Raw genomic sequence first — 16,533 nt, 5'->3', positions numbered from 1 at the left:
CTGTGATATTGCCTGAATTCGCAATGCAAATTCAGTCGGTAATATCACACTACAATCTGCATTACAAATGCGGATTGTAGAAAGTAGAGCCCATCATGATCGATTGAAAGAACGATATATCATTTGTCGATTGAAAGAACGATATATCGCCAAGTGTGTACCCAGCATTACTTTATGTTCAGCTACTTATTGCACCTGCACAAATCTCTTTAATGACAAAAATGGCAGAATTTCTTTCTCTTTATCTTTTCTTCAGCCTGCGCCCCTCATTCTATGTGTTAGCAATGTGACGAAGGGTACGTACAGTGGAACCACTTACTTTTCAGCCCTCCCGTAATCTCAAATACATTCATTTTTTTTTTTTTTTCTGTCCATTTACAATCAGCATTTTATGAGATAAGAGGCCTAATTGGTGCTTACGTCGCGTATCATAATAAGCGTAACGTTACAAAGTCATTTATTTGGGAAAGAAAAACGGTGATTGATGTGCCGGCAGCCAGGGAAACAAGCGCTACATAATGTTGGCTCAGATTCGATACAACATGAGTCATGTTTCAGATTTTCATTTACAAATAGGACCCAGGGGAAATCAGAAAAAGCGCAACACAATAAAGTGTACGACATGCTCAGATCAAAAGATTGTAAATAATCCGTTTGTGAGACATCTCTGCAGGATGTGATCAGCCCAAGATGTTCCCAGCGCCACACAGTCAGCTGTTCATGTGTTTGGAAGATGTTTACAGAGCTTTAGTGTTACACAGTTATTTAGAAGTCAGGTCTATATACAGAGCCGTAACTAGGGATGTGCCAATGGTGATGCTGCCCAGGGCGCAAGGCTGAGGGGGGTGGCACTGCCGATGCCCTACTGGCACCTGAGACACCACCCTGCAGTCTGCAGAGCAACCCCTCAGCTTCCCGATCTCTGCCCCCTCTTCTGTCATGACCGGCCCAGGAAGCACTATGCCCGGCTATGACACTCTCCATCCCATTCAGTTTTTAGACGTGTAGAAGCCCATAGCAACGGAATCGGTATGTAATACCAACAGACGGGATACAGGCGGTCAGAATCCCGACACCTGGATCCCTACTGGGTTAACATACCGACACTTGGTGGTCGGTATGCTAACCCACCCCCCTCTCCCTACCCTAACCTTCCCTCCCTGGTGCTTGAACCTATCCTCCCCTCCTAGTGCCTAAACCTAACCTCCCCCTATCTGCACCCTAAACCTAGCCCTCCCCCTTAGTGCCTAACCCTAACCCTCCCCCCCAGTGCCTAACCCTTAAACCTAACCCTCCCCCCCACCTTGCTACTTACCTGGATTCTGACCGGCGTCAGTATTCTGGCACCGGTAAGGTAAGTGTCGGCTTCCAGACCGCCGGGATGCCGAACGCATACCCATAGCAACCAATCAAATTGTAATCATTTATCTAGCACCTTCTAGAACAGTGATTCCCAATCTCGGTCCTCAAGGCACACTAACAGTCCTGGTTTTGGTGATATCCATGTTAAAGCACAGATGGTTAAATCAAAATAATTGAGGTACTACTTAAGTTGCCTGTGCTCAAGTATGGTTATACTTAAAACCTGAACTGTTAGTGTGCCTTGAGGACCGTGGTTGGGAACCCCTGTTCTAGAAGATAATAGCTAGAATCGGATTGGTTGCTATGGGCAACATCTCCACTTCTAAAAACCCGCACTTTAGTAAATATACCCCCCAGGATGAATGTGAATGTCATCCAGCCCCAATATTGGTGTCACCGTTAGTGTATTCGGCCTTTGCACACTTTATATAAAATTACTATATGTTTTAAACATATAAATTATGCAGAATATTATAGTAATATACAGTAATACTAACATATTGAAATATTTAAAGACCAAAGAAGCACAATTTTATGTCCGTGAGACTATATTGGATTTTTACATCAATCATCTAAATGATTCTCATTTTTTCCCCCAATTTCTGATTTATTCATAAGATGTTTTCAAAATAAATAATAATAAAGTTGTACAATGTATCACGTTCTATTTTCTTATTACTGTTACTGCATTTTATACAATTTTGCCTATAAAATATTTTGCTAAGAGGAAACGTCCTCCGATTCGATTCACAAGTTTATAGGAGACCTGGAAACCAACCAATACAGTACAGTATGCATCAAACACAGAACTGTGCCAAATAATCCCAAACTATTATAAACCAATGTGTGATTAGGATATTGCTACAACAGGTCTATTCATAAAGAACATGAAGTGGCTCATGATAAACATCATTATATATCGCATCACATCGATGTGATATTTAGTGATGTTTAATAGCCATTCATGTATACTTACCTGTCCTGCGTCTTCGGGCGGTGTCCGGCCCCTCGGCGATCCCTGTACGCAATGAGAATACAGACAATTCAGGAGCCCGATATGTCTGTATTCTTGCTGCACATTCGCCGGCGTCCGAGAGCAGTAGTAGGTCGGGGGGGGGGGGGGTGGCTGGACAAACGGAGGCGTTCCCAAAGGAACGCCTGCAATTTGAAGGCGGCCATACTGACATCACTAGTGATGTCAGTAGTGAGCTTTCAGCTCTATTAGAGCCGGTAGCTCACTGGGGCTTATGGCAGACGAAACCCTGCCACAAGGGTCTCGTCGCAAGCCCGATGGTCGCGACCATCGTGACCATCACCTTGCCGCTCGCTAAAGCTATGGGTGGTCACCCACAGCTTAGTGAGCGGCCAGAAGGCCGGCTCCAAAAAAAAAAATACGCCCTGATTCAGAGCAAGCGCTCTGAAAGAGCGTCCGGCTCTGAATCAGGGCCTTTGTTCAATCATAAGATGGCATTGCGCTAATGTATTCCATATACTCTTACTCCATCTACACCATATCTGCTTCACTTGCTGATAAATCTGCATAGTCTTCTGGATGGGATAGAGCACCCGATTCAGAGCCGCTCTCTGAGTGACTGAGCCCCGCTGAGTGACTGAAGTTCAGTCGATGCGGGGCTCGCAACAAGACGGGGGGGCTGTCGATGTTGATTGACAGCTCGCCCCGTTTTGTGGGCGGGTAGGGGGGATGGCCGGACAAACGCAGGCGTTCCCTTAGGAATGCCTGGCGTTTGTTGGGAGGGGTCAGTAGTGGACTTCCTGCTCTATTAGAGCAGGAAGTCCACTCGGGCTTGTGGAAGCTAGACCCTACCCCAGGGTCTCGTTGCAAGCTCGATGGTCGCGATAATCACTACTGTCTCCAGCCCGCTCACACAAGCTGTGGGTGGTCACCCACAACTTTTGCGAGCGGCCGGAGACAAAAAAAAACAAAAACGCCCAGATTCAGAGCAAGCGCCCGTCAGCAGCGAGCGGCTCTGAATCAGGGCCAGAGTCTGATCTATTGTTAAGGGTTTATTTAAGACATTATAGGAGTGGATTATATCACCCTACCACCAGACAAACAGGTTTACATTTAGACAAAGGATCATCCTTAACTGGGTAGGTTATACATACTTAGGAGTCTATTTACTAAGCCTTGGATGGAGATGAAGTGAACGGAGAAAAAGTCCCAACCAATCAGCTCCTACCTGCCATGCCACAGGGGGTATTTGAAAAATGAGTTAGGAGCTGATTGGCTGGTACTTTATCTCCATCCAAGGATTAGTAAATAGACCCCTTAGGGCCTGATTCAGAGGTGGACGAAATGCCGATACTTGTGCAGCTGAGCAATTATTTGCTACTGCGCATAAGAGTGAGGTCCTGTAAACCCCTACAGCGAATGCATTCTCCTGAGTGGACGCAGAGTCCTCTGTTGTGTATGGATACATTCGAACCGGCAAGGCAAAACCAAGGGCGGTGTATGGGAATTGGCCTGAAGTCAGCACAAAAAAACGCTGTCTCACGAGCGTGTTATGGGAGTGTCACGGCATCAGCGAGCGCGGCTGCTCTCGCAAACGCATAGCCGCAGCCACAGAGACCATGTTTAGCTGGAGTTCCAAAGGAGACACTGCGCCAACCATAGACTGGTGTAAGTGTCGATGGTGGAGGCGATGATGCTCCAGTGGTGGAGTGTTCGGAAGTACCGGCGGAGTCACACTATCCACGGACATTGAAAGTGGGCGCCTCAGGGCCTGCACAGTCTGGCGCACACTAGACTACAAGGCTGAAACTAGCATTTGCATACAGTATTGCCGTCACTGTGTCTCCGCAAAAAAATTGCAACAGCGGCTGCAACCGCGTTCACCTCTAAATAACGCCTTTAGAGAGCAAAGTAAAAATTAGCGGACGACAAAAATATGTGTTTATCTCTGGCGTTGTGGATGTACGGGAATAGCATTTATACAGCACTGGCAGTTCTTTAGGTGAGGTAATTTAGCAGGAAAAAAATGCTATGGATACAAATGACTCTTGTGTCTGACTTGCCTGCAGCTGAGGAATGTGTCTCGTACAGCAGCGAGACAGACAGATGGCGCTCTGCTCTGTATTCAGTGTTACAGCACCACAACAGATGCCTGACTACTGGGAATACTGTACTGCAGGGATTAGTTGTCAGTGTAGAACACAAATCGCTGGAAAAATAAAAGTTTATTTAAGGCTAAATAGAAATTGCATTCATAGCCTATGAAATTAACATAATTATAATCTTTGCACTTGTATATTCTTAAAAACATGTCCCAAAACGTATAAAGTAGTTTACAAACAATTTTATGAACTTTTCTACAACATGACAGCCGTATAAAATTAATTAGCACAGCGAAAGAACAAGACGCCATTTAGTGAACTGAACCAATATTCATGCTAACCGGTCACATGTTTGGGCATTGAATGTATGGATTGGTGGGAGGGGGGACTCTCCCAGCATCCCAACAGAGTTGACCCATCTAACAGTGCTACCACTTCCCAACCAAAGTGGGCTGCTGGGAGCTTAGATTACGTGATTTGCATTGAATTATGTCATCCAGCCACCCCCTAAGGTGGGGGATTTTGTTGGCATGAAAGTCAGCAACAACCTCCATGCTGCCAAATCCAAAGGCCACAACTCTCTGCTCATTCTCCTTGACCTCTCTGCTGCTTTTGACACTGTGGACCACCCTCTCCTACTGCAAATTCTTCACTCCCTTGGTCTACGTGACACTGCCCTCTCCTGGCTGTCCTCCTACCTCTCTGACCGATCCTTCTCTGTTTCCTCTCATGACTCCTCCTCCCCCCCACAGCCTCTTACTGTAGGTGTTCCCCAAGGTTCTGTTCTTGGATCTTTCCTATTCTCCCTGTGTACCTCCTCATTAGGAGAACTAATCAGCTCTTTTGACTTCTATTATCATCTTTATGCTGATGAAATTCAGATCTACCTTTCCTCCCCTGATCTCTCCCCCTCTCTACTGACTCATATCTCCAACTGTCTCTCTGCTATACCTTCCTGGATGTTCCAGCAATTTCTTAAACTTAATATGTCTAAGACTGAGCTGATCATCTTTCCACCCTCCCGCATAACCTTACTCCCCACTATTTATTTTTCAATTGATGACACAACTATGTCATCTAGCCCCAAAGAGCGATGCCTTGGAGTTATCCGGGACTCATCCTTCTCCTTCAAACTACATATCCAGAACCTCTCATAGTCTTGTCATTTCCATCTCCAAAATATTTACAAGATCAGACCCTTTCTCACCCAGGATGCTACTAAAACCCTCATACACTCACTGGTCATCTCCAGATTGGATTACTGTAATGTCTTCCTATCTGGCCTCCCCAACTCACATCTCTATCCTCTCCAGTCTGTGCTCAATGCTGCTGATTGGCTCATCTTACTCTCCAAACACTCTGCATCTACCTTCCCCCTCCTACAAGCCCTCTGTCAGGTTGCGGCCTAGGATCGGCCGTTACTCACCTTTGCGCCAGCTTCCCCTCGTCTTCTGTGAGGTCAGACGTCAGGTGCAGCGGAGAGAGATGTGCTGAGTATTCTACCTAGGGCCATGTGAACAGTCTGGGACTGCTCCGTGCCTGGTTTCTGCAGTTGCCATCATGGATGCGGCCATGACAGTTTGCATCACCTGATGACTCCATACCCAGTGGTAGCATGACGGTGGTCAGCTGACGCTGTCCACCAATGATCTGCTACTGCAGGGGATAAAGCCAGACTGCAGACCATAGGAAGTTGCCTGAGCAATGTTGGCGTTTTCCAGTGTCTGCTGATGCTACATCATTCCAGGTCTGTCCTTGTGTTACTCCTGTGACCAGTGCTGACTCTTGTGCTCCAGTGTGTTCAAAATATCTATCCTGTGCTTGCAGCAATTACCTAATCATATTCCTGTGAGTACAAGTTACCTGACCAGAGGACTGCGACCTGCCAGCTGGGTGCAGCTAAACTCATACCCCGCTTGGAGGAGTCACTGGTGAACACCTACTGGCTGGTTAGACTCCGCACATTGGTCAGGTCTTGTCAACGACTGGGATTCGTGGATGAGGAGACCTTGTGTACAGGCCCCACGTCTCAGACTTCCTCTAGCCCTGAACCTCAGCTTGCTCAGGTATGGGATTTCATACAGCCGATCTTGACACCCTCCACTGGCTCCCCTTCCTTTTCAGAACCCAATTCAAGGTTCTCACGCTCACTTGCAAAGCCCTCACCCTCTCATCTCCCATTGACATCTCTGATCTCTTATCTCCCTTCACTCTCCTGTCCGCCCTCTTCGTTCAACAAATGCCCGCCACCTCTCATACCAACAGATTACTTCCTCCCACTCCCACCTCCAAGATTTTGCTGCTCCCGCCCTCTGGAACTCTCTCCCTCTCCCCATCAGACTCTCCACCTCTCTACAATCATTCAAACGGGCTCACAAGACCCACTACTTCATTAATGCCTTCCAGCTCTCATCCTACCTCGTTGCTACTACATGCTCCCTCCTCCCTGTCTTCCCCATCTGTGTCACCCCTGTTTGTATGACCCACCCTTTTAGAATGTAAGCTCTTACGAGCAGGGCACTCTACCCTCTTGTGCTTCTCCTCACATTACTTTCATCTACTTCGTAGTCCCCACTAGGGCACCTAACACTTGGTTGCTTATGCTCTGCTGCTTATGTGGGTGTTATGGTCGCTAATGTAGCAATGTATAGTATCCATGTCCTTGTCCTGCATTGTATTGTATTGTACAGTAAGTCACTGGTCAACTTTTTGTTTATGTACTGTGTAAGGCGCTGTGGTACACTGGTGGCGCCATATAAATAAATGATAATAATAGTAATAATTATAATAATAAAGATGGAGGTAGGGATTCAAAACAGAATAATAACAGCGTCTGATGTACAAGTATTGACACACAAAATAACACATACATATAATAAAAACTTTCTAAATCCTCACACTTACATGACTTATATGTTTATTTATTTAAGCCATGAATAAGAATAATCTTAGCGGTACAGTATTTTAGGACAGAGAATCTTGAAGTCCCTTGGGCAAAGCATCCATACAAACCAGATGCTGTTCCAAGTGTCCTCCATTTATTCAGAATGAGACGTATTTTTCTTCATAGTCTAGAGCAGGGGTTCCCAACCACGGCCCTCAAGGCACACTAACAGTCCAGGTTTTAGGGATAGCCATACTTGAGCACAAGTGACTTAATTAGTGCCTCAGTTATTTTGATTTAACCATCTATGCACAATCATGGATATCACTAAAAACAGGACTGTTAGTGTGCCATGAGGACCGAGGTTGGGAATCACTGGTCTAGAGCACAGGTTCTCAAACTCGGTCCTCAGGACCCTAAACAGTACATGTTTTCCAGGTCTCCTCACAGCATCGCAAGTGGAATAATTAGCACCACCTGTGGATCTTTTAAAATGTGTCAGTGAGTAATGAATACACCTGCTCCTGCTGGGTAACCTGGAAAAAGTGCACTGTGTGGGGTCCTGAGGACCGAGTTTGAGAACCACTGGTCTAGGGGGTCATCCCCAAAAATAGTGGCCTCTATTCTGTAAAGGTAATGGCTTCACAATAAAATAAGTGCCCCATTACTTACATAGCATGCACAGTGTGCACTGGACCACAGAAACCAACCAACAAATAGCTCTTATGTGATTAGTGTAAATTAGACAATGAACTCAGGTTCCTGATTGGTTGCTGTGATCCACTATACCCACTGTGTTCATATATATTCCTACACTTGGCTTTTCTGTTGAACCATGCAAGCCCCAATCCAATGCTGAGTGTCATTGCTGGACGCATTTGTAATTGGGATGGAATAATTGGAGGATGTATGCTTTACTTACTGTATATAAAATGGAGCCCTACATGTAAATAGCGTATGGTTCCTCTTTATCACAAAGTGTCAATCCTGTAAGTCAGAGTTTCCTAAACTCCGCCATTGCAGTCCAGGTTTTAAGGATATCCATGCTTTAGTCCAGATGGTTAAATCTAATTGACTAGTCAAAGTTTATCATGCGCTCCCAAAGTGCTTTGAGCAGCTTTCTATTTAAAAAGGTTAGATCCCTGACCAGTTTAGTGACTGGAAATTGTGTTAATAGAAGTGCTTGTATAATGTTCAGGTGGTAAATGATGGTTCAATATATGTATCAGCAAATTTGATACAATGGTGTTGTAGACATGCTATATAATAATGGTGTTGTAGACATGCTATATAATAATGGTGTTGTAGACATGCTATATAATAATGGTGTTGTAGACATGCTATATAATAATGTGGTATACAAATCTTTTAAAAGACCAGCATTGTTAAAACACAGACAAACAATCAAACATATAACATGGATAATGAATATTTACAGCACTTTCCGTGAGTTGGTGGATATAGTATATAAAAAGATTCCCCCGTTTCAGCCGTTTGGACGAGTAAAGGTACAGAGGAACTCATTCAGAGGCAGTCGTTAGAGGCAAGCGGTCGCACAGAATAAGGGCGGCCGCTTGCATCCTGAACGGCCGCCTCCTTGTTGATCGTTACCACCCACAGCTTAACGACCGACCGGGTTGATGGTGGTGATGGTGATCACCAATGCGACCATTGGGGCTTACGACCAGACCCTAGGGTACGGTCTGGGCACTCATAAGCCCCAGGGAGCTTTCTGCTCTGATGGAGCAGGAAGCTCCCCACTGACATCACTGATGATGTCAGTGCGGCCGCCCACAAAACAGTAGGCGTTCGTAAAGGAACGCCTCCGTTTTGGAAACCAGCCCCTTGGCCCGCCTACCAAACGGGGGCAGCTGTCGATCAACATCGACAGCCGCCCCTTTGGTAACGAGAGAAACTCTGTCGCTCCGGGGCTTGCGCGCGCGCAGTGCGGCCGCTGCACGTGCGCAGGCCAAACCATCGAGCCGGTTATGAGCGCATCGGCGCTCGCGACCGACTCTGAATGAGGTCCAGAGTGTGTGAACCCTACCTTTCCCATATGCGGCGGCCTCATGATAAGCTGTTGCTGCTGGGTTTATTTAGCCGCACGCTGCCTCCGTTTGCCGCCTTTGGATTGGCAGCCCGCCGGGTGAGCGTGTTCCTGTGCAGTCTTACTAAGGATGCCGCTTAGTTTCCAAGTCCCGTTCCTCGTGCTTGTTCAGCGGTGGCGTCAATAGGGGGGGTCAGTACACCCACGCGTTTCATCAATTAAGACTTTGTCAAGGTGTATCCGTGTTTGAGCTCTTTTTCCTTTTAACCCTGCGGGGCTGTGACAATTGGTTAATTGCTTCTGTCACTCAAACAAGCTGTTTGTCCCGCTTAGTTTTCAATAGGGTTTTAGAACAGAGACTTGACATTTAAAATAGAAGACTCGCATATATGGGTAAATGGAATAAAAAGAATATGAGGAAAAAGAAGAAAAGGGGAAAACGTCCAAAAGTTTTAATATATAAGGTATAAAAAAAATAAAAATAATCACCAACACACGGATTGTTACAAACAAACATTATTGTAATGTTATCAGCAGAGTGCTCTACTATGTTTCAATTAATGCTGGAAGCCTGTCCTGAGATGGAAACAAAATGTGTGTATAGGAAAACAAACGCTTTTTTTGAATGCAATATGAGAGATGGTATTGATTACTATTAATTAATTAATGAAGTCACCTGTGCTCCCACTTGGATATCCTTAAAACCTGGACTGTAGTGGCGGAATTTGGGAAACTCTGCTGTAAGTAGCCAAACTCTCTCCCCCTACCCAGCCGTCTCTTTTGAAAGCTGGAGTGTAGGTGCTCTACGCATTGGGTCTAGTCTAGAGGAGTCTCCTTCACTGTAAATAACCCTATTATGATGCTGGTGGGGCTTCCAGTGGAGGTATAATGTGTATGATGGCATTTATAGGCTAAGCCGGATATTTATCAAACCATCTAAAGGACGAATGAAGTGCTAGCCATAGCTACCAATCAAATTGTAGCTGTCATTTCTCTAGGACATTTTATATATGCTAGGTACAATCTGATTGGTTACTGCCACTCCTCTTTAGAAACGTTGATAAGTCTGCCCCTTGATGTGATGATATATTAATATGTACTGTATCCACTTTTAATGTAATTGCTGTTGTTTTTATACCTTAGGGAGAGACGGGAAAAGCAGGTGTATCGGGCATTAGAGGCGAAAAAGGAGAGAAGGTAATCCCGATATAAACTGTCTATCAATTTCATTTTTTATTATTATTATTTTAAAGACTATTATAATTGATTATGTTGCTGTGCTCTCACGTCTGCACTAAGGCCCTGATTCAGACAATTGTAAGCGGCCGCTCGTTCATTATGACCGATGTTCGCACATCTGCGCATGCGTACGGATTTTAATACGCATGCGCGAACCAGTCAGTGCGGCCGAAAATCATTTGTTCGCTAAATAGCGAATGGCTGCTATTTTGAGTGACAGGAGGAGGCGTATGTGGGTGGTAACAGGGGAAGGTGCTTGAAAACGGGGAGTGGAAATCAGAACGCAGGCGTGCTTAAAGGTCAAAACGGGCGTTTTATGGGTGTGCATAATTAATACAGCAGCGTCATTGACCACGCCACTTGGTTTTTTTATAGCCAGAACTGCTCGCAAGATTGCGGTTGAAAAAACCAACCACAAGAATAGCGAGCAGTTCATACGCTGTTCGATGTACTCGATTTATCTATTAAATAGCGGACAGGACGTATGGTGCGAGCGGCCAGGGGGCGTCTTTTTCAAAACTACGACCGCAAGTTTTGTTAGCTCGTTCAGACATAGAGGCGTGAACAGACCGCAAAGTGCGAACGGTTCATTTGAATAGCCACCCCGTTTTAATGAACGAGCGAGCGCAAATAGCGTCCGGCTCTGAATCAGGGCCACAGTTGTACATGGGAAGATGAAACCATTGTCTGGCCAAATGTTCATCGCTCCTGAAATGTATATTTAGTCAGAATGTACAGTGTAAGTAAATGAATGGTAATTGTGAAGAGGCTGCGTGATAACGATTGTCTGTGATAATAGCTTGTGGCTTCCCCAGCAGCTGATTGCTATTGTGCAGCGTTGCTTGTATTACATAATGACCCATTATGTTTTACTTAATAAACACAGTATATGGGTGATAAGGAACACTCATTTGTTATTGATGCGATTAGAAAAGACTTTGATGTCTATGTACTAAGCCTTGGGGGGCCTATTCATCATCGCATAATTATCATTAGTGATAATTATGTTTTGAACTCGCGAGTTCAAAGTAACATTGAGAGATAAAATATACGGAAATTAAGTACCTTCATTTTTCAAACACAGCCTGTAACATGGCAGTTAGGAGCTGATTGGCTGGTAATTTATCTCCGTCCACTTTCTCTCTCTCCAATACTTAGTACATAGACCCCTTTATGATGATGAAGCTGTCGTACAGATAAGTTACACATGATACTGTAGTATATGTAATAATTAACAATTAATACATCATTTACTATTTCTTTTCTTAGGGATCTTTTGGCCCCCCTGGTTCTTTTGGGAGAGAAGGAGCCAAGGGAGAGAGGGTAATTACCTTATTATATAAGTTATATAAAGCTCAGGGGTTAAGACATTATAGTGGGAATATTATAACCACTACTGTAACATCTATGGATATTGCCAAGGAGCCCAGGAACTATGTGAAATCAAATCCCTACAGATATGTCCTCTGGCATCTTTGCTGCGTACACGGCATGGCGCTAGGCATGCACCCTCGAGCAGAAACGTTCGCTGCATTCGCACCTGCATTGCATGGTGCGATCGCAGTGCGCGCCATAGCATACCGTAGCGTACGCTGCTGCGGGTAATCTCATGGCGCGATGCGTACACATGTTTGAGTAGCATGATCGGTAAGGATGTAAGAGGACACACCTGTATATAACTAAGTACCTGTCTGTGTTACCTGAGACGGTCTAATGGGCTGGGACTCCGAGCTCAGTCTGAGACAGAGGCTGCATCAGTAGCTGCAGACGGGATGTAGTCAGGATACCAGCTGCCGCCGAAATCACAACACTAAAAGCCCGCCATGGGACTAAAGATAGGCACCGAAATCCCAACACTAAAAGCCTGCCATGGGACTAAAGATAGGCGCCGAAATCCCAACACTAAAAGCCCGCCATGGGACTAAAGACAGGCGTCGAAATCCTAACGCCTATTATTAGCCCCACAATGAAATCCCGACACCTAGCAAACCGAACGAAGGTAAGCCGGGTGACTTAGGTTATAGCCGCGGGGGGGAGGGTTAGCATTAGGATCCCCAAGGGGGACTTAGGGTTAGGCACCACCCCGGGAGGGTTAGGTTTAGGGTGCGGTAAGGGGGGGTTAGGTTTAGGCACCAACAGGGGGGGAGGTTAGGGTTAGGCACTAAGGGGGGAGGTTAGGTCTAGGCACCACTAAGGGTGGGTTAGGGTTAATCCTATAGATTGTAAGCTTACAAGCAGGGCCCTCTTACCTCTATGTCTGTCTGTTATTACCCTGTTTTGTTCTATCAATGTTTCCAATTGTAAAGCGCAACGGAATATGCTGCGCTATATAAGAAACTGTTAATAAATAAATAAATAAATAAGGGAGGGCTAGGGTACTTACCACCCCCATTGGGATTTCGAACCTTCGCTCTTCTGTTGTCGGTATTTGATCCGGCGGCTATTCAGCCGCCGGCATTACATACCGATTCCGCCAAAGACCAGGAGGACTGCACCCAGTATGCTGAGATCTCCTCGCTCACACTCAGGGGGAGATGTACCAAAACCATACAGAGAGACTAAGGCGGGTACATATCAAGCTATACATTGGACGATTGTGCTGACGCGGATCAGAATGATATATCATCCAAAGCGCTCAGGGGGTTACCCTCAATCACAGGTTCACGTGCGTCTTCAGCGGGGTTGTCCCATCCGATGTGCTGCAGGTCAGATGGAATGACGCCACTGACGACGGCATGCAGGTGGTTGCGGGATGGAAGGGTATATCGCACAGTCGTACACCGGATCGGGCGCCGGGTCGGCTGGGATACACAATGTTTTTATGTGTACCTAGCCTGGTGGAGAAGTGGAGAAGTTGCCCACAGCAACCAATCCTCTGTGCTAGATAGAGGATAGCTAGAAGCTGGTTGCTACGAGGCAACTTCACTTTGTGTCTCTCGACGGTTTGATACATCTCCCCCTCAGCCAGGTAAAAGGTGACAGACAGTCATCCTGTAGGTGGTATCAGATGACATACAGCCAGCAGCAGCACCCAGAAGCCCCTCTGGCGTCCTTCTCACAACGCTCTCCCGATAGACGCCCATAGACTTCTATAGGGTAACGCCAATCAGGAGATGGCGTTACCCACCGCAACCGATGCATTTCGGGGCTTGGTGCATATGAGAAATGCGGTGAGACATGCATTTTCGGGGTTTGACCGTATTCCTGCCTTTGCTGCATCCCGCTCCAGGTTTTAAGGATATCCTATGCTTGACCAAAGGTGACTTAATTAGTGCCACAGTCAATTTGATTTAACCATCTGTGCTCAACCACGGATATCTTTAAACCTGAACTGTTGGGGAGCCTTGAGCAGACGCGCCGAGAGGGGGGGGAGCAGGTACAAATTACCCGGGCCTGGGTTTCCTGAGGGGCCCGACGGGGGCCCGGGTCCAACGCCCCCCCCCTCCCTCACAGCAGCTCAGCACACAGCGTGTGCTGAGCTGCAGTGGGGTCTGCTCGTGGCTGCTGAGCAGCAGCCACAGCGGTCTCCTATGAATGTGGGGGAGAGCGATCACACTGATCGTGCCCCCCCTGGCTTTGCGCCGGGCTGAGGGGGCTCAGAGCGCCCCCCTCGCCAGCGCGGCGGCGCTGAAAATCTTTTTTTTTTTCCTGAAGGGGGCGTGGCCATGCCTCCCTCGATTAGGCCACGCCCTCTGTTAACTGGGCCCGCCACGGCTCTTGGCGGGCCTGGCCTTGAGGGCCACATTTGGGAACCTCTGTCCTACACCAATGGCTTTCCAGAACGGGATCGGTATGAAATACACGCCGGAAGACCGGCAACAGAAGATCCCGACAGGTGAGTATTTACTATTACTAACCCTAGCCCCCCCTAACCCTCCCTTAGGGATGCCTAACCATAACCTCCCCCCCAAGTGCCTAACCCTAACCCCCCCCTGTAAGTACCTAAACCTAAACCCCCCCTTCCCCGCAGCCTAAACCTAACCCTCCCGGGTGGGGGGTGCCTAACCCAAACCCCCCATTCCCCTAGCCTAACCCTAACCTCCACCTCGGGGGTGCCTAACCATAGCACCCCCCTTCCCCTAGCCTAACCCTAACCCTCCCGGGGGGATGCCTAACCCTAAGTCCCCCCCGGGAGCCCCTAACCTAATACCCCCCTCCCCCGGGCAGTCTGCGCCCGCCACCTGGCTTACCTTCATTCGATATGCCGGGCGTCGGGCTCCCGGCGTAGAGATAGTGATAGGCATCAGGATTTCAACACCTATCATTAGACCCTTGCCGGGATTAGACAGTCGGGAAGCCGGCGGTCGGTATTTTGACCGTCGGCTTCCTGACTGCATCCCTCTAGAACTACAGTACAGTTGAGTCAATGACCTGAAGAGCTTACAGTCCAATTTGGTTGTGAAAGACAGGCAGGCAGAGTCCTGTAACACATGCTGGTGACCAATACTAACTGTTATATTCCAATGTTCTTATACAGGGTGACAGAGGGGAAAGGGGTGAGTTGGGTGTCGCAGGCCCACCTGGACCACAGGTAAAATTGTCACTATTAATTGTTCTATTTTAATTAAGAAAACATAGAATAAAAAGAGCTCTGTAATATCATTTTATGGCGTAATCATAAACGCACGTGAATTGGATCTGATTTATTAAATCTAAGTGCCAGGTGATATGCAACACAACAGCACATACTGGACCTATTCCAATATCGTGTTTGTATGTAATTGATGCCATCATTTCTACATGAGCGCCACGTACAGTGCCCACTGGCATTTAACAATTACAGTAGCACAGTAGAGTAATTTATTTTGTGTTTAGTGAAAGTGAAAATCGTACATAATATGGACTAATGTTACTCTAACAAGTATGTAGAGATATTTTTTCCTAATGATTATACTGTAACATTTATCTGGACTAAGGTGGTGAATGAAAGTCCTTTAATCCTTGTGAATTACCTGTAAATCTGCATCAATTTGACGTAAAATGTGAAATCCTATGAATAAATTTGGTGAAACAAATACCAGACACAACGTTTTTAACTTCTTCATGTTATTATCAGACATTTGAGTCCACTATTCACTCAGTGGGGCCAATGTGCTGATTTTCCAGCTGGATTTAAAGTAGCAATTATTTTAAAGGCAGGACCAGGATGGCATTACCGCTTAAAAACAGATCGCTGTTTTAAATCCCGTTATAAAAACCAGCGCTCATGCTAATCGGTTATTATAACATGTAAATGTTTTTTTCAATGTAAAACACATCATACTAAATACTCAAAGGGGTATAGTTACTAAAGTGCGGGTTTTTAGAAGTGTTGCCCATAGCAACCAATCAGATTCTACTTATCTAACATATTCTAGAAGATAATAGCTAGAATCTGATTGGTTGCTATGGGCAACATCTACACTTCTAAAAACTAACACTTTAGTAAATATACCCCACACAGTTAAGCCGGCCAAGTTTTAGCTTTATTTGTTTAATCCATGAATCTAAGGACCTCATTCAGAGGCGGTCGTTAGTTGCAAGCGGTCGCACTGAATCAGGGCGGCCCGCTTGCATCCTGAACGATCGCCTCCTTGTCGATCACTAAGCTGTGGGTTAACACCCACAGCTCTAGCGACTGACATGGGTGATGGTCGCGATGGTCAAGACCATCGCGACCATTGGGGCTTACGACCAGACCCTAAGGTTGGGTCTGAGCACTCGTAAGCCCCAGGGAGCTTCCTGTTCTGATCGAGCAGGAAGCTCCCCACTGACATCAGCAATGATGTCAGTGGAGCCACCCCCAAACGGCAATCGTTTCGGAGGGAACGCCTCCGTTTGGGCAGGCACGCCCCCTGCCCGCCTCCCAAACGGGGCGAGCTGTCACTCACCATCGCCAGCTCGACCCGTCTGCTGCGAGACTCCTAGCGACGGAGCGTCCGTTGCT

General features: G+C 46.5%; 1 protein-coding gene across 1 annotated transcript in view; it reads left to right on the top strand.

The window, feature by feature from the left end:
• The window catches only part of COL22A1 (collagen type XXII alpha 1 chain), a 442,369-nt gene that overhangs the window by 171,838 nt on the left and 253,998 nt on the right, over window positions 1-16,533 (top strand). The window contains exons 13-15 of the mRNA XM_088478826.1: window positions 10,512-10,565; window positions 11,877-11,930; window positions 15,085-15,138. Of these exons, the coding sequence (XP_088334952.1) occupies window positions 10,512-10,565; window positions 11,877-11,930; window positions 15,085-15,138 (162 nt within the window). The remainder of the gene's footprint in view (window positions 1-10,511; window positions 10,566-11,876; window positions 11,931-15,084; window positions 15,139-16,533) is intronic.

This window comes from Taudactylus pleione, unplaced genomic scaffold (genome assembly GCF_031769625.1).
Source record: "Taudactylus pleione unplaced genomic scaffold, aTauple2 ptg000219l, whole genome shotgun sequence".
Taxonomy (NCBI): Eukaryota; Metazoa; Chordata; class Amphibia; order Anura; family Myobatrachidae; genus Taudactylus; species Taudactylus pleione.
This window is presented reverse-complemented; position numbering and strand designations above follow the sequence as displayed.